This window comes from Rattus norvegicus, chromosome 14 (assembly GCF_021556685.1).
Source record: "Rattus norvegicus strain SHRSP/BbbUtx chromosome 14, alternate assembly SHRSP_T2T, whole genome shotgun sequence".
Classification (NCBI taxonomy): domain Eukaryota; kingdom Metazoa; phylum Chordata; class Mammalia; order Rodentia; family Muridae; genus Rattus; species Rattus norvegicus.
Genome location: NC_141547.1, coordinates 82,547,623 through 82,565,857, shown reverse-complemented (window position 1 = coordinate 82,565,857; position 18,235 = coordinate 82,547,623). Strand labels below are relative to the sequence as shown.

Here is an 18,235-nt window from a genome sequence, read left to right as displayed (position 1 = left end):
GAAGGTGGCTTCATTTGGTGATGGTGTTCGCATTCATGCTCTTGCCACTGCCATCTAAGCGTACTTCTAACAAGCAGCCTAAAGGGTAGAGTGATATGAGGCACAGTTCTGTTTGTCCATCTGACAAGCCTGGGACCCACTTCCAAGTCAGACCACATGCGCACATTTCAGGGGCTGCAACCCTATTTTACAGAACAGAGATGCTTTTATACCTATTCCCTTCTAATGAGTGCTAACATAATTTCCAACTTTTCAACACTGTAGCTCTTGCAAGTAACGGTTCTCTGTGGAATAGCTCTTTGGATCCACTAACTGTGGCTTGTTGAGTGCCACCCTCTTTCTTCAGGGTTCCTAGTAAACAAAGGATTCCTCAAAAATTGCGCCCACCCCCACGTATCTCCACAAGCCAGGAATCCGAGGTTACCCGGGCGTCTCTCCTGATAAGGAGAGGGGGCCCCCAGTATCTGCGCGCACTTTTTTGGGCGCCGGGTCTAGGTCTTTTATGGCTCGCACGCTTTGCACGGAGCCGACAGGCCGAGCGCAGGCGAGCGCAGGTCCGGCGGGGTGGGGCCGAGCTGCGCGCGACCCTCGGCGCGCTCCGGGAAGCTGGCCCGAGCGACCGCTCTGGTCACCGCGGCCGTGGGCTCTATGACACCGCTCTGGCTGGCGGAATTGGGAGGAGTCAGTGGAGAAGGCGGAGACCGCCGGGCACCGAGCGCGTTGGCGCGGACTTCTCGCGGAATAGTGTTGCGAGAATTAGCAAGTCCCGCGCTTGCGCACTGCAGCGGCGGCCAGCGGCGCGGCTGACGCGTGAAGGAGGTCTAGCTAGTGTGAAGGCCGGTTCGGCCTTGAGCCCCTGCCACCATGAGTGGGACCTTAGCGAAGATCGCGGAGATCGAAGCCGAGGTAAAGGGCACAGTCGGCGCTTCCCTGCCGGCCCGAGCATCACTTCTGCGGCACCGCCGCTCCTCCGGTGTTTCCATCCGCGTCGTCAGGGCCTGGTTTCCGATCCAAGTCCACCAATTCCCATCGCTCCCTCAGTCAAGACCTGCACTACCGCTTCAGCCCCTTACCCATGCAGCCCCCTCCCTGAGGTCCTCTTGGTTCTGGGCTTCTCAGCTTCCGTCAGCCAGCTCCTTTGCTCTGCCTCCCACATCCCACACCCAGCCCTTGGCCAATACTCGCTCTGGTGCTCGGAGCGTGTCTCGACATTATTTCAGGTTTTCTTGGTTTTCTCTGAGCCACACGACTTCTCTCCCAGACTCCGTGACCTGATCACGATATTTTAAGGTCTTGTCCCATTATTCCTTGCCTACTCGCCCCTTTTGCACGTCACTGCTTGTGGCGGTAAGATCTGGAAGTAAATCGATTCTACCTGGATAGTGTGTCGTCCCTGAGAAGTTCAGAGCTTTTTTTTTTTTTTTCAGAGCTGGGGACCGAACCCAGGGCCTTGCGCTTCCTAGGCAAGCGCTCTACCACTGAGCTAAATCCCCAACCCCTAGTTCAGAGCTTTTTAAAGTCAGTAAAGAGGCGCCCTTCTTTTAGGTCAGGTACGGTAGAAACGAATCAGCAGATGGATTTCAATTCCATCTGTGGATAGGAATTGGAATGACCTTGGGTCCTGTCACTTTGGGCCTCATTTCTTCTGTGGTGAAGAAAATTAACTGGATGGTGAGAAGAGGGAATTCAGAATTTTTGTGTATGTCTCTGTCTCTGTATATATGTGTATGTATATATAAACTTGAAGAAATCGTTCTTTTCAGTCATGGCTTCTGGGATTGAGTTTAGGTCTTCAAGTTTGGCAGCAAGTCCACTTACTCTGAGTCTGCCTAACTGGCCAATGGTTTTTCCCTCTCCCCTCTCTCTCCTTTGTGGGGAGACAGGGTCTTGCTGGATGTCATGGATCTCACTGTGTAGACCAACTGGCCTTGAACTCAGATCTGCCTCTGCTTCCAGAGTGCTGGCATTAGCCAGGCTTGGATTTTTCTCTTTTAAAAATACTTAGGTGGATCTCAGGTGTCAGAGGCCGGTGGTATATTATTATGAGTTTGATGCCAGCCTGGTTTACATAGAACGTCTAGGACAGTCAGGACTACATAAAGAGACCCTGTCTCAAGAAATCTTAAAATGGTTACACTGACATTAGTAGGAACTAGAAAACCAAAACATAATGTTCTCAGTTTTTGGGAACATTCAGGATTTTTTTTTCCTGAAATGCAGATTTTATGGCTGTGTTTTTTTTTTTTTTTTCCTTTACAGATGGCTCGGACTCAAAAGAACAAAGCTACAGCACATCACCTTGGACTGCTTAAGGCTCGCCTTGCTAAGCTTCGAAGAGAGCTTATCACTCCAAAAGGTGGTGGTGGTGGTGGGCCAGGAGAAGGTTTGTAGCTCCATGTAATGTGTGTATATACATAATATGGATGTGTGGTTTCTGTTAAGCTAATACAATTATCTAATGTATGTATCTGTGTGTTCTCTATTCATATGGCCATAGAATTTTTTTGGTTTTCCTTTCAAAACAAGGTCTCATTATATACCTCTTACCTGGAACTCACTATATAGTCTAGGCTAGCCTCAAACTCACAGAGATCCATTTGCCTCGCAAGTGCTGGGATTAAAAGTGCACAGCACTGAGTATGTGTCTGTGTGTGCATATGTGCTTAGGAAGACCAGACATTACTACTTTACTTATTTCCTTTTTTTTTTGTTTTGTTTTGTTTTAAATTGAGGTAGTGTCTTACTGATTCTGAAACTCACCAGTTCAACTAGACCCTCGAGGAATTCATAGGTTCCGGGTGCGTGTTCCTGTGTTCCTTTAGCCAAACTTTACCTGTGGGTGCTGGGAACCCAATTGGGTCCGCATGCACACTGATCACAGAGCTGTCTCCTATCCCAATAATTTTTTTTTTGTTTTTTGTTTTTTTTTTTTTGGAGCTGGGGACCGAACCCAGGGCCTTGCGCTTCCTAGGCAAGCGCTCTACCATTGAGCTAAATCCCCAACCCCCCAATAATTTTTTAACATTTAAAAATTCATTTATCTTGCCTGTGTAATTAATATTTATTTTTATTTTATTTTATTTAATTTATTTATTTATTTATTTTTGAGTCAGGGTTTCTTAGTGTAACCAGCCCTGGTTTTTCTGGACTCTCTTTGTAGACCAAGCTGGCCTTGAACTCAAAGAAATATGCTGGTCTTTGATTCTCAAGTGCTGGGATTAAAGGTGTGTAACCACACATCAGGCTGTAATTGATGTTTTTAGTTGGAAAGTGGTGGCTAGAAGTGAAAACTAGAGGGTAGAGGAGGAAAACTGATATCAGCTTCTAGCTACATTCGCACACACACAATTTCAAAAGCTACTAACATACCTGTAATCATGGTACTTGGGAATGAGGCTGGAGAGTGCAGAATCCAGCCTTGCGGTATAGCCTGGGCTACATAGGTATATCCTAGTTCAAAAAATCTGATCATACCATTCCCAGGGATAGGAGAGACTCTAAACCAGAGTTAAACACAGGGCCCCAAATCTGCATCTTGTTTTTTTGTGGTTTGGTTTTGTTGTTTGAGACACCCTTACTCTGTAGACTAGACTGGCCTTAACTCTCACAGTGCCATCTGCCTCTGACTCCAGAATGCTGGGATTAAAGGTGTATACCATTAATCCTGGCTTTATGTTTTTGATATTTTTAATTTAATAATTTAAGTTTATATATGTGCCAGGGCTAGTGGTATATTCCTTTGATCCCAGCATGTAGGGGGCAGGACAGCCAGAGCTACATAGTTAGACCCTGTCTCAAAAGAAACAATTAAAAAAAAACCAAATAAAATAAATTTGTGTGTGTATGTTGTTACTTGTTTGTATGTGCACCAGTGCTTTCAGAGCCCAGAAAAAAGGAATAAAATCCCTTGGAACTGCACATAGAGCTACACATGCTAAGAACTAAGCCTGGGTGCTTTGCAAGAGCAGCAAAGAGCCATCTCCAACCCCTATGCTATCTTGTGTGTTTGAATGGTGTGTGAAGGGCCCCTGGAGGCCAGAAGGGCATATTGTATCCGTCCGACCCCTTGAGACTGGAGCACAGATGCTCGTTAGCTGTGATGAAGACATTGAGTCTGCTCCTCTGCAGAGCAGTCAGTGCTCCAGCCCCAGTGCTTCATGCTTTTGAGAAAGGATCTCAGCTATTCCAAGCTGGCCTCTAAACTTTAGTTCTTCCTGGTTTTTGCCTTTCAAGTATTGTGATTGCAGACATGTATCACCATGCCTGGCTAACCTTCATCATCATTGTCTCCTCTTCCTCTTTTCCTTTTTTCTTTTTTTGGGACAGGGTTTCTCTGTATAGTCCTGGCTGTCTTGGAACTCACTATGTAGACCAAGCTGGCTTTGAACTCAGTGTTCCACTGCCTTTGCCTCCTGAGTGCTGGGGTCAAAGGCATGTGTTGCCACTGCCTGGCAGATGAATTCTTTTGCAGTCTTTGGGCCTTAAAAATTATGCAAAACTTATAATTCAAGTGATAAAGGATTTCTTTGTTTTATTCAAGTACTGCATTAAATTGAATTGTGAATTTCATGCTTGAGTTGTATTTAGAAGTAAGTTAAAAAGAAAACCAGACCAGCAACAATATGTAAAGAATTAGGTGAGGTGTACTACACCTAAGGAAAACACCTGTGTTTTTGACGTTTCTTTATTGTTTTAGGTTTTGATGTGGCCAAGACAGGCGATGCTCGAATTGGGTTTGTGGGTTTTCCCTCTGTGGGGAAGTCAACTCTGCTAAGTAACTTAGCAGGAGTGTATTCTGAAGTGGCAGCCTACGAGTTCACTACTTTGACCACAGTACCTGGTGTCATCAGATACAAAGGGGCCAAGATCCAGGTGAGTACGATTTTTCAGGCCAAGAAAGGGAAGAAATGCATTCTTTTCATTCATTGAGGAAGCACTTTATTAGTAGCCCATAGTACGTCAGCCCTCATCTCTTAACAGCTGCTGCACTTAGCAGTAAAGTTATTACAGTGAACAAGGGCCCATGAAGGTATAAGAAAGTAGGGTTTCTCTTTCATCTGACAGTGAGGGAAGAACATCTGAGACAGGACTTTATGCATAAAATGACTTGTAGAAGTCAGTCTTTTTTAAGAAAAGGTCTTTTTTAAAAATTTTATTATTTATCTTTATTTCATGTTCGTTGGTGGTTTGCCTGAATATAATTCTGTGTGATGGTGTAGTTGCCTCTGGAACTAGAGTAACAGACAGTTGTGAGCTGCCATGTGGGTGCCATAATGTAGAGGTCGCATAGACTGATAGCCCTGTCTGGTCGGCTTGTGTGAGTTTGGTATGGCCTGGCCCTTGAGATAGCACAAGGATCACCTAGGCTGTTAGCCACTTCTAGTCCCAGTCTTAAGGGCAGAAAACAAGTTATCCATTTTTTTCCTTTGAAAAGACAACCCTGTGAGCATAACATTTCTGGGTTCACTAATGTTATCTGTGAGTTCAAGGACCTTTGTGCTCCTAACACAAAGAAAGGTTGGACTTAGTTCTAATAACTTTTAGATATTAGAGAAATACGAGTATCAAAGAGGATACTTGTCAGTGTGATTGGTCAATAATTGGTTGTTTTTTTTTTCCCCCATTCTTAATCTTGCAGCTCCTGGATCTCCCAGGTATCATTGAAGGTGCCAAGGATGGGAAAGGTAGAGGTCGTCAGGTCATTGCAGGTCAGTGGTCTGGGGCTGTCCCCTGGGGTATCACAGATAGCTTCTGTTGGATAGCACTCTTGAACTACCCACTCCTGTGAGTTCTGGCCAGTGCACAGGTCATCATTTTTTTTCCCAGCGTGATCTTTATTCAGTAGAAATCCTTAATTTTGAGAGATTGTAATTTGCCTCTAGTATTTTTTAGATTTATTTTATGTTATTTATAAGGATTGCTTTGGCTGCATGTCTATGTGTGTATCACATGTGTGCCTAGTGTCTGGGGAAGCCAGAAGAGGTGGTCATAGCCCCTGAACTGGAGTTTATAAGGGCCTGCCACCATGCCCAGCATTTTTATTATTTTTTTAATTTTTAAAAATTTTTTGGCATCAGTTCTGGGGATTAAACTCAGGTTCTGAAGTAAGTACTTTACTTACTGAACTATCTCCCCAGCCTTGGAAGCTCTTATCCTTAATCTTTCCTTAAGTTTCATTGTTATTATTTATATTTATTTTTTGTGTGAGCATTTAGTTTGTATGCATGTGTAGCTTAGTGCCCGTGGAAGTCAGAAGAGTGCATTGGATCCCCTAGAACTGGAATTATGGATAGTTATGAGTGCTAGGAAACAAACCTAGCCTAGGTTCTTTGCAAGAACAGCAAGTGCTTTCAAACATTGAGTCATCTCTCCAGCCCTGGAACTTAATATTGTTAATATTTATAATGCTTTTAGTCTCTGTGACAAAACATGTCACAAAAAATTAAAAGGAGAAAAGATTTATTTTGGCTTGTTTCAAGAGCTGTCCATCTAATATGTCAGGGAGGACCTAACAGCATCTTATATTGGTCAGGAGAGGAGGTGGAGGGAAAGAGAGAGGATGAGGAGGGGACAGTCTAATAAATACACAGAAAGATTCAACATTGTCATTGCCACCATCGAGAGAAGTCATTGAATACTAATTAGTATTACCATTGGCTGTTGGTAAGGATGTGAAGTACTTGGAGTTTTTATTCACTGCTAATGGTAATATAAACTGATATAAACACTTAAGTGACGGTTTAACAGTTTCTAATCATTTTTGTGTGTGTGTGTGTGTGTGATTTGACACAACAGTTTCACTGGTATTTATCTAGGAAAAATGAAAACTTACCCACAGAAAGACTTCTCCATGACTGTTTATAGCAGACTCAAATTATACTTCCAAGTAAAAAGTAATACATGTCCTTCCATAGGTGATATCAGGGAATAGATTACTATTTAGTTATAAAAGAAACAAATGGCTGACATGTATACAATGTGATTGAATATTAAGTGTCAGATTAAAAGATTTGAGCAGAAAAGGTGACCTTTGCATTTTTGTGAAATTCTAAAAGGTACAAACTACCTACAGAGATAGAGGGCATCTCTCCAGCCCTGACTGGCTTGTTTTTGACCATAGTCAGTCTCACGTAGCCTGGTTGACCTTAATTTGTTATGTAGCTGAGCCTGTCCTGATCTTTGTGCTGGGATTGCAAGTGTCTATTGCTACAAATATCTTGACTGTCCAGACTACTGTGGTGATTATATATCATTAAACCATCTGCTACAGGGCTGGAGAGATGGCTCAGCGGTTAAGAGCACCGACTGCTCTTCCAGAGGTCCTGAGTTCAATTCCCAGCAACCACATGGTGGCTCACATCCATCTATAATCAGGTCTGGTGCCCTCTTCTGGCCTGCAGGTGCATACATGCAGGCAGAAAGCTGTATGATGTATACATAATAAATAAATAAATGTTTAAAAAAAAAAAACATCTGCTACAAATTGTTCTTGTGAAATTGTAATTCAATAAGATTGATTAAATTATGTTAATTGAGGGCAGGAGAGATAGCTCAGTGGTTAAGAGCTGGTCTTGCAGAGGATGCGGGTTTGGTTCTCAACACCCACATGGCAGCTTGCAGCCCTCTGTGTCTCCGGTTTCTGGATCTTCCGGCCTTTGGGAGGAGTGTTCAGGCGGAGTGTTCAGGCGAACACTCAGTCACATTAAGAAACAATGGAATTTTAGAGTTTGTACTTTTCAAAAATGTTCCTAAACTTATTTGATGTGTATCTTTCTTTCTTTTTTTTTTTTTTAAAGATTTATTCATTTATTATATATAAGTACACTGTAGCTGTCTTCAGACACACCAGAAGAGGGCATCGGATCTCATTACAGATGGTTGTGAGCCACCATGTGGTTGCTGGGAATTGAACTCAGGACCTCTGGAAAAGCAGTCGGAGCTCTTTTTTTTTTTTTTTTTTTCTTTTTTTTCTTTTTTTCGGAGCTGGGGACCGAACCCAGGGCCTTGTGCTTGCTAGGCAAGCGCTCTACCACTGAGCTAAATCCCCAGCCCCTGCAGTCGGAGCTCTTAACCGCTGAGCCATCTCTCCAGACCAATGTGTATCTTTCTTTTGATTGTCTTAATCATATATAAAAGATGGGCCAGTTTTCTGGGTGGTAGCCTTGTGACTGTAAGACATAACTACAAACTGATAGTATAAATATTTGGAAATCTTAACCATTTTATATGTATATAACAAAGTAAAACCATCTCAGCTAGGGCCAGAAACACTTGTGTCTGAGTTTTGGATTCTATTTGAGGCTGTGTGTATTCAACTTATGGTATCATTTTTTTTTTTACCCTCAGTGGCCCGAACGTGTAATTTGATCTTGATTGTTCTGGATGTCCTAAAACCCTTGGGGCACAAGAAGATAATTGAAAATGAGTTGGAAGGCTTTGGGATTCGTTTGAACAGCAAACCCCCCAACATTGGCTTTAAGAAGAAAGACAAGGGAGGCATTAATCTCACAGCCACTGTAAGTAGGGAAGGTGACAGGGGGCAGATCCGCTGACTGAGGGATTGCGGGAAGAGTGGATCCAAATGTGCAGAAATGGATAATTTGGGAATTTTCTGGCTTTTTTAATGACTGATAAAGACAAGTTAGACAGGAGTTATTCTCAGATTTACTTTTTTCAACTTTATTTCTTCCTTTTGGTTCTCTACCTAGGATGGTGCAGACATTTGGAACAATATTTCTACGAATTAGTTGCCAATATCTTGTGCTTTCATTTATTTATCGTGACTTATAAAGAACTAACCAGAGGCTAAGGATTATTTTAAGCTCTGGACAGTGACAAAGGGAGGGAGGATATAGAGGAAGGCACAAAGTAGTCACGGACTCTGGTTTTGGGTAAGTGAACAGTTACTGAGGAAATAAATAGACTGAGAAGTTTAAGATGCAGAGGAAAGTAGAGAAAGGGAGGAGGCTGGAATTGTCCCCTCCCCACACTGTCTGTGGGCTTCAGACTTACAGTGAACTCCAGCTTTTCCTGCTTCTCTGCCTCTTGAGAGCTGGGCTGAAAAGTGTGGCCCATTGTGCCTGGTTTATGGGCTTTCTGGGGATCGAACCCATGGTTTTGTGTATCCTACCTAAGTGCATTTTTACCTTTTCTTTTTTTTTTTGGAGACACAGTTTTTCTCTGTAGTACTGGACTGGAACCTGCTTTTTAGACCAGGCTGGCCTTGAACTCAGGTCTGTCTGCCTCTGCCTCCCTAGTACTGGGATTAAAGGCCTGTGTCACCACGCCTGGCTTTGGGGCTGCCTTTCCAAGTGCAGTGTCAGTGAAATATTCCCTGGTGACCTGAGGGTGTCAAGCAGTCACACATCCTGGGGAGTTTGTTTGGTGCTGGTGAGGTGCGAGTTCCTGCTGTATAGACAGGAAAAGCGAGTGAACAAGCCTGGAAAAGTAGCCAGAAACAGCATAGGCTGTTCACTGTGTTCTGACCCGCCCACCCAGTAACCTTGACTGACTTGCATGCTTTTGAATATTTTTATAAGTTTTTATTCATTTTTTATGTGTCTGAGTGTTTTGCCTGCATCTATGTGTATCACATTTGCATAGTAACTGAGGAGACCAAAAGAGGGCACCTCGTCCCCTGGAGTCTCAGACCCCTTGTGAGTTGGGGGCTGAAACCAGGTCTCCTGCAAGAGCAGCAAGCGCTCAACTGCTGAGCCGTCTCTCCACCCCAGCCTTTATTTTTTAGTTTACTTTATTTAAAAAGATTTATGTATTTATTTTATGTATATGAGTATACTGTCGCTGACTTCACACACACCAGAAGAGGGCATCAGATCCCATTACAGATGGTTGTGAGCCACCACGTCGTGGTTGCTGGGAATTGAACCCAGGACCTCTGGGAGAGCAGTCAGTGCTCTTAACCACTGAGCCATCTCTCCAACCCTATTTTTTTACTTTATATTTTAGTGTTTTGAGACAAGGTCTCTTATATACCAGGCTGGCCATGAACTTGTTATGTTTCCAAGGCTTACCTTTAACTCCTGACTCTCCTTTCACCTCTTACATGTTAGAGTCATAGGCATATGATACCACACCTGACTTTTATACTCAGGTTCTAATGCAACCCAAATAAGCTTCTGTGTTGAATTGTTTTAAGAGATAGAATGAAGGAACCACATAAGAGAGTATTACAGTGGTTCTTTGAAGAACTATGTCTTGGAGTATACTGGCATATTCCTGTAATTTCAGTAGTTTGGAAATGGAGGCAGACCAATTGTAAGATAGCTTGGGCTACATAGCAAAATCCTGTCTTAAACACTAAAGGCTTTGGTTGCGCAGTGGTGGTGGTGCACGCCTTTAATGCATCAGTGGGGAGGCAGAGGCCGGTTGTTCTCCTGAGTTCTAGGGCAGATAGAACTTCACAGAGCAACCCTATCTTAAAAAAAAAAAAGCAACAACAATAAAGGTTTTATTTTTATTTCATGCATATGGCTGTTTTCTCTGCATGATACATTAGTGCATGACTTGTATGCTTGGTGCTAGGAGGCCAAAGGATGGTTTTTAGGTGGCCTGGAAGTCTCTGGAGACCATATTGGTTTTGAATTCAAAAGAGCACTTTGAATTCAAAGAGGCTTTCCTCTGCCTGCTGATACTGTCATTAAAAATGTCCATCATCAAAGCTAGAGAATGACATCTTTTTTAAAAAAAATTACGTTTTATTTTGTATATGTGTGTGGGAGTGGTGAAGTGGGTGTTCATTGTGGTCAGAAGAGGAATTGCAGACATCAGTTTTCTCTTCCAACTGTAGGTCCTGATAATTGAATTCAGGGTGTCAGGCTTGGCAGCAGGCCCCTTTGCCTACCGAGCATCTCACCCTGAAAATGTCTTCCTTTTATTTTGTTTTAATTTTGTGTTTATGTGGAGGGGTCCAGTATTTGCTTGTGAGTTCAGGTGCCCAAGGATCAAGATGGTGTCAGGTCCTCTAGAATTAAGAGTCACAGGTGTTTGTGAGCCTCCCTAGGTGGACACTGGGAATGAATTGTGGTTCTCTGCAGTAACAGTAAGTACTCTTAACTGCAGAGCCATCCCTCCAGCCCCCTCCCTAACTTCTTTTTTTTTTTTTTTTTGGTTCTTTTTTTTCCGGAGCTGGGGACCGAACCCAGGGCCTTGCGCTTCCTAGGTAAGCGCTCTACCACTGAGCTAAATCCCCAGCCCCCCCTCCCTAACTTCTTAAAGCGGGCTTGTAACAGGAGGAGAGGTGGGTGATTCTGAATGCAGCCAGTAGGACTTAGAGCCTCATTATGAATAAGAGGTGATTGTGCTTCTCTGAAGAACTAGGTCTTGTAGTATAGTAGTATATTCTTCTGAACTAGAAAAATGAGCTTTTATACATCGGTAATTTTATTATATATTTGCACTTTTTTTTTTTAAACACATTTGCAGGGCAAAGTCATGGGAAGAGCAGGACAGTGGATTTGAGATACTAATTAGCTATCCAGTGCTTCTCTTAGGAATGCCTTTGGAAAATGCTCTAGACTGGAGGAGGATAGAAGTTTGGTGGTAGTCAGAAGCCTAGCTGATATCACTAAGGATATTAGTATAAATAGAAAAAAAAATTAAGACAAGATGGTTTAAGAAGGAAAACTGGAGAAAATTAGACTGTTATTGAGACCAAATAAAGAAAATGTTTCCGGTAGAAGGAAATTGAGCTGGGGCTGGGGATTTAGCTCAGTGATAGAGCGCTTACCTAGGAAGTGCAAGGCCCTGGGTTCGGTCCCCAGCTCCGAAAAAAAGAACCAAAAAAAAAAAAAAAAAAAAAAAAAGAAGGAAATTGAGCAGTGTAATCAAATGCTGCAGTTTTGGTCAATGAATTAAGGTCTGAGAATTACCTGAGAGTTCAGATGAACAAAGGTTAAACTATCTTTCCCAGGAGATATCCCCATTTATTTTGTTATAATATTTGAATTTATGAAATCTTTGAATTTAGTATGCTATAGCTGTTGTAAATAACTCTGTTAGGTGGTTTGAACAACAGAATTATCAAAGTGATTGTTAGGTTGATACTGAAAGTAGGACTCTGTCCTAATTACCCTCTGATTATTTCCTTAAAGATGATGCCATCAGTTACTGTCATATTCTGAGATATGGAGTATGGACTAAAGTGTATGAGTACGGGGAATGGGCGAGGGTACAGCATACAGTTTAGAACATTACACTCTGCCTCTGAGTTTAGAAAGGGGTTTCAGTTATGGTCTACTATAAATTATTAACTCTCGTCCAGGGCAATGTAATGACTTTAAATTTAAGCTAGAATTTTTAGGTGTAGGACTGGATTACAGCTCGTAGATAGGATGCTTGCTTAGCATGTACAGAGCCCTGGGTTGAATTCACAATACCACATTAACAGAGCATGGGGTTGCATGCCTGTGGTCCAATCACCTGGGAATTATAGTTAGGAGGATCAGTGTTATTCTTGGCTACTTGGTGAATTTGAAATCATTCTGAAAGAGTAAAGTACATGGAGGGTGGGCATGGTGGTGCATGCCTTTAATTCCAGTACCCAGGCAGAGGATGGTTGATGTCTGTAAGTTCCAGGCCACCTAGAGCTATGTACTAAGATACTGTCTCAAAAAGAAAAGGACGTGGTTGCCCATCCTTCCTGATTTCTTACTGTTTACTCTGTCTGTGCAGTGTCCTCAGAGTGAACTAGATGCTGAAACGGTGAAGAGCATTCTGGCTGAATATAAAATTCATAATGCTGATGTAACTTTGCGTAGTGATGCCACAGCTGATGACCTCATCGACGTGGTTGAAGGAAACAGGTACTTAGTGTGACTTTGTGCTGAGTTTAAAGCTTTTGAAGGAAATGGTGGGCCATGGATCTGGAAGATATGGGTCAAGACAACCCCAGCTGAGCTGGTGTCCCTTACAGTGGAGCCTTGAGTTCTTCAGCTGTCAGGTGCGGGTTGGTCTCCATTTCTAACTTCTTCCCTCTGCAGTTTGATTAATAATGATGTTTCTTGATTCATTTACTTGCTGTGATCTATGCTGCCTCCTCTTGAGCTCTGTTAGTGACTGTTAAAGAGAGAGGTCAGTCCGCTCTCCAGTTGCCCAAATGAGCAGTGGTGTAGGCCATTTTGCAGCAGTCAAGAGAGCTGAACCCTTGTTCTGTGAAATACTACTACTGTTAGCACTTGAATAATTTGAACCACTCTGTTGAAGTTATTCCTAACATTTACAGAGAATCTTCTTACTTTTTGTGTTTATAAGAAGAATTTGACTTTAACTGAAAACAAATGCTTTGGGCATTTTAAGTGAAGCAGTTAAACACTGAGAAGTTGCAACTTGCCTAATTACTTGTAATCTTAGCTGTGATACTGATTGGACACTAGAGGTTTAACATTACTAAATGATATATTTTAAAAGTAAATTTAGGGCTGGAGAGATGGCTCATTGGTTAGGAGCATTGACTGTGCTTCCAGAGGCCCTGAGTTCAATTCCCAGCAACCACATGGTGGCTCACAACCATCTGTAATGGGATCTGATGCCCTCTTCTGGTGTGTCTGAAGACAGTGACAGTGTACTCATAAACTAAATCTTTAAAAATAAATAATAAATAAAGGTATACGTCTTTAAGAGGCAAGCAGATCTTTTGAGTTGATGGCCAGCCTGGTCTCAGATTGAGTTCTAGGACAGCATGGACTAACTGTCTCAAAGAATAAAAGTTTAGTCTTTAAGAATTACCATGGGGGTTGGGGATTTAGCTCAGTGGTAGAGCACTTGCCTAGGAAGCGCAAGGCCCTGGGTTCGGTCCCCAGCTCCGAAAAAAAGAACCAAAAAAAAAAAAAAAAGAATTACCATGAGCTGGGGCTATAATTCAGTGACTCAGTCCTGGCCCTACCATGCACAGAGCTCTACTTTCATGTTCATGTGCCTGCGCCCGTGTGCAAGTGCCCACGGAGGCCGGAAGTGGGTATTATCCACTGGAGTCGCAGGCGGTAGTGAGCTGTCCAGTTTGGGTGGTGGTAACCAAACTGAGGTCTTGTAGAGCAGCAGCAAGTCCTCTCGACTGCTGAGCTCTCTCTAGCTGCTTGCATTCATTTCTGTAGAGAACTAAAGAAATATATTGACTGTGATCTTGCACCTTCGGTCCTAGGGATCAGACTCGGCATCAGGCTTGCCCGGGAGGTACTTATACATGCTACTTCCTGTGACCCAGGATGATGGATGCTTTGGGGAGCCTCTGATTTGGGGCTTAGGTGCAGGAGCGCTTGTGGTAGTCACTGTTTCGTCAGCAATCCAAGTTACCATTTCTTCTTCTTCCGTAGAGTTTATATTCCCTGTATCTATGTATTAAATAAGATTGATCAGATCTCCATTGAGGAGTTGGATATTATATATAAGGTGCCTCACTGTGTACCCATCTCTGCTCATCACCGCTGGAATTTTGATGACCTTTTGGAGAAGATCTGGGACTATCTGAAACTAGTGAGAATGTGAGTCTGAATGATAGCTTTTGGGGAGCTTTAATAAAATGGCTCTTTTCTGGAGATAGAAGTGAAGTGCTTCCTATAGACAGTTGGTCATGTTGAGGTCGCTGTCCTCAGATTGGAGATCACCCTGGCCTGGTCTCAGAGTGATAGAGGGTTGGTTTATATTCAGCTCATGCACACTTTTAAGAAGGCAGCAACCCTTGTGTCTCTTTTCTATTCTAGTTACACTAAACCCAAAGGCCAGTTACCAGATTACACGTCTCCAGTAGTCCTGCCTTATTCTAGGACCACGGTGGAAGATTTCTGCATGAAGATTCACAAAAATCTGATCAAAGAATTTAAATAGTAAGAATCATGGGCATGTGTTGTCTCCTTTTCTTACGAGTTCCTGATTTCATTAATAGTACTAATTCTTAGAGGAGGATTAAAGAAACCAGGTAACAAAGAGGCTTCTGAAGAGATTTCTTGATTTCCCTCTTTTTTTGTAATTTGACAAGGCTTCATTGTGTAGCTCTAGCTAGTCCGGCCTTGAACTCACCGGTCACTGAGATCTGCCTACCTCTGCCTTCTGACAACAGGGGTTATATGTGTGTACTGCCATGACTACCCTCCTCTTATGGGTTTTTTTTTTTTTTTAGTGTGTGTGTGTGTGTGTGTGTGTGTGTGTGTGTGTGTGTGTATGCATGCATGTATGTTTCAGTGTGATGCTGGGAATCAAACTTTTGTTCTCTGTAAGAGCATCAATGCCCTCAACCACTTAGCCATCTTTCCAGCTCCCTCTCAGTGTCTCTGAAACAGGGTTTCTCTGTATGGTCCTGGCTATCCTGGAATTCATTCTGTACACCAGGCTGGCCTCTGCCCCTGGAGTGTTGAGATTGAAGATGTGTACCTCCATGGCCTAACTTTCTTAGTATGTTCTTTTTGGGTTTTTTTTGTTTTTTCTTTTTTTCGGAGCTGAGGACCGAACCCAGGGCCTTGCGCTTCCTAGGTAAGCGCTCTACCACTGAGCTAAATCCCCAGCCCCTCTTAGTATGTTCTTTTTTTTTTTTTTTTGGTTCTTTTTTTCGGAGCTGGGGACCGAACCCAGGGCCTTGTATGTTCTTAAAGCCATGCCTAATTGGAGCAAGAGGAGTTCCAGAGGCATCTTCAACTCAGGAGTGTTTGGTGGGACATAGATTTCTGCCTTGTCCTCATTAATTCTTCATCTTTTTGGCAGATATTATTAGTTTTAGGGGCTGGGAAGATGGCTCAGTGGATAAGAGTGCATGCATTGAAAGCAAGAAGACCTGAGTTCAAATCCCCTGCTGTCACATGAAAGCTGTGCATGGCCCACATGCCTATAAGCCTAGCGTTAAAGACAGGTGGCGACTGCAAGCTTCATGGCTAGCAGCCTCAGCCCTTCTGGCGAAGTTGTAAGTGCACTTAACTGCTTAGCCACCTTTCTAGCCTGTTTTGCTTTTGTTTTTGAAATGTTGTCTCTCTGTGTAACATCCCTGGTTGTCTTGGAACTCACAAAGATTTACCTGCCTCTGCCTCCTGAGTGCTGGGATTAAAAGTATCTTCCATTTCTGGCTCAGCTCATTTAAACTTTAACTGGCTATGAAATGACAGCAATCCCATGACCTAGTGTGCAACACTGCTCCAGAAAGTGTTTGTTTATTTGATAGTTTTCGACAAAGGAGGGCTTTTGTAGTTCAGTGTCCGTTAAGACCCAGGAAGCTACGTTTGATAAGTTTGGCACCTGGGCGGTTAGGGCAGCAGCTGCTTGTTTCTCCACTGACTCTTTATTCCTTTCTGTACAGTGCTTTGGTCTGGGGTCTCTCTGTGAAACATAATCCTCAGAAAGTGGGTAAAGACCATACGTTGGAAGATGAAGATGTCATTCAGATCGTGAAGAAGTGAAATCCTGATCCGGTCTGCTGGCCGAGCACAGCAGTGTTCCTTATGACCAAGTACCTTCCTCAGCCCCTTCTGTCTTTGGCAGCCTCTGGATTGGGATATAGGGATGGAGACTTCCAACTGAAACACCACTCTTTTTTTTTTTTTTTCTTTAAAGATAGGGTCTCATGTATTTCAGGCTGGCTTTGAACTCTTTGCTGCTGAGGCTTGCCTTGAATTCTTTTTTTTTTTTTTTTCCTTTTTCTTTTTTTCGGAGCTGGGGACTGAACCCAGGGCCTTGCGTTTGCTAGGCAAGCGCTCTACCACTGAGCTAAATCCCCAACCCCTTGCCTTGAATTCTTTATTCATCAGCCTCCATCTCAAGTGCTGATGCTGTGCCTGCAACACCTCAGCAACGTACCTTCCCTACTTTGGTGTCACTGTCATTGAGCTGTATAAAATCCTGGTGGGCCCATTGGCCATGTGTCATTCACTGTTTTTGTCAGATTTGCTGTGGGATGAGGTGACTGAGAAAACGTCTGCTCCGTCATACGGTCATAGGAAAGGGACCTAGAAAATGTGACATGTGGTGTCCCATGTGTCCATTGGTGGTGTGCAGTAATGATAGGCTTTCCCCTGGGGTTGGCTTTCTGTCCTTTCAAGTGGTCCTTTCTCAGGACATTGGAGAGAGGAAGGTGTACTAGGTAAAGTTAACTACGTGTTTCCCCAGTGCTGGTCTGTTTTCAGGCTGTATAGTATATGCATAGCAGTTGAGTGGACGGCTGTGATGAGACAGGGGGGGTTTGAGTTAGAAGTTTTCCACAAAACTAAAAAGATTACTCAGTTTTTGTGAGCCTCAATTCAGGGACAATTCAGGGACAGTGGGACAATGGCATTACGTTTTAACGTTGGGATTGCTGGCATTAAGGGGTGGGTTAGGGCTTCTCTGTGTTATTTTAATGTGGTTTGAAGGGCTGATAGAGAAGGCCTTGAGAAAAACAAGAGCAGGCTTGTAGGAGAGCAAACTTTGCTTCTGTCTTCAAAGGAGATGAGCTAGAGCCTTTAGAAGTCTGAGGAAAGCTGTGGGGCACACCACACACTCTCTTTGCTCAGGGCTTGACCTGCTCCCTAGTGTTAGCTCTTTTTTTTTTTTTTTTTTTTTTTTTTTTTGGTTCTTTTTTTCGGAGCTGGGGACCGAACCCAGGGCCTTGCGCTTCCTAGGCAAGTGCTCTACCACTGAGCTAAATCCCCAACCCGGCCTCAGTGGTTTTAAAGAGGCCTTGAGTCCATTGTTTAGTTCCCTTCTCCATTCCCCCACCTTCCTGCCCAGTTGCCAGTCTCACAGGATTTGAGAAGCTTTACTTGAAGCTGGCGTGGCAAATGCCTGTAATTCTAGAATTTGGAAGGTAGAGGCTAGAGGGTTAGGAGTTCAAGACCGTGCTCAATGGCATGCATAATGGTTCAAGGCTGGCCTTGACTTCAGGAAATGCTATCTCCGGCCAGCCCTCTAACAAACGTTAATTCACTCTTGCCCTTCTTTGGGGCTTAGACTTGATGGTTCTGAAGGGAAGGCAGTTTGTGTCAGATACACCAGCTGGGACTGTGCTGCTGGTGTTTGGGATCTGTGTCAGGTGTTTCCAGGGTTCCGGCCTCTTATCCAAAAAATCGAAACTAGGGCCTCACATGGATTTGCACTAGGAGCAAGGTTTGGAGCAAAACAGTAGTGTAGATTGTGGAAGGATACACTATCAAAGATTAACTGCAGGCTGAGTGAGTTGGGTACTCAAGGACCCAAGGCTAGGGTCTCAAGGTGTCTAAAGAAAGGAAGGGTGGGTTACCAAATGAGCAGAGTTTGAGGTCCTCTA

General features: G+C 43.4%; 1 protein-coding gene across 1 annotated transcript; it reads left to right on the top strand.

The window, feature by feature from the left end:
• Positions 1-815: 815 nt before the first annotated feature.
• On the top strand, positions 816-16,848 carry Drg1 (developmentally regulated GTP binding protein 1). The gene is given in 9 exon segments (NM_001009685.1): positions 816-906; positions 2,260-2,383; positions 4,697-4,872; positions 5,639-5,708; positions 8,347-8,516; positions 12,691-12,821; positions 14,328-14,495; positions 14,715-14,837; positions 16,295-16,848. Coding segments are annotated over 9 exon segments (1,104 nt in total). The 5' UTR covers positions 816-864; the 3' UTR covers positions 16,395-16,848.
• The last annotated feature ends 1,387 nt before the right edge of the window (positions 16,849-18,235 follow it).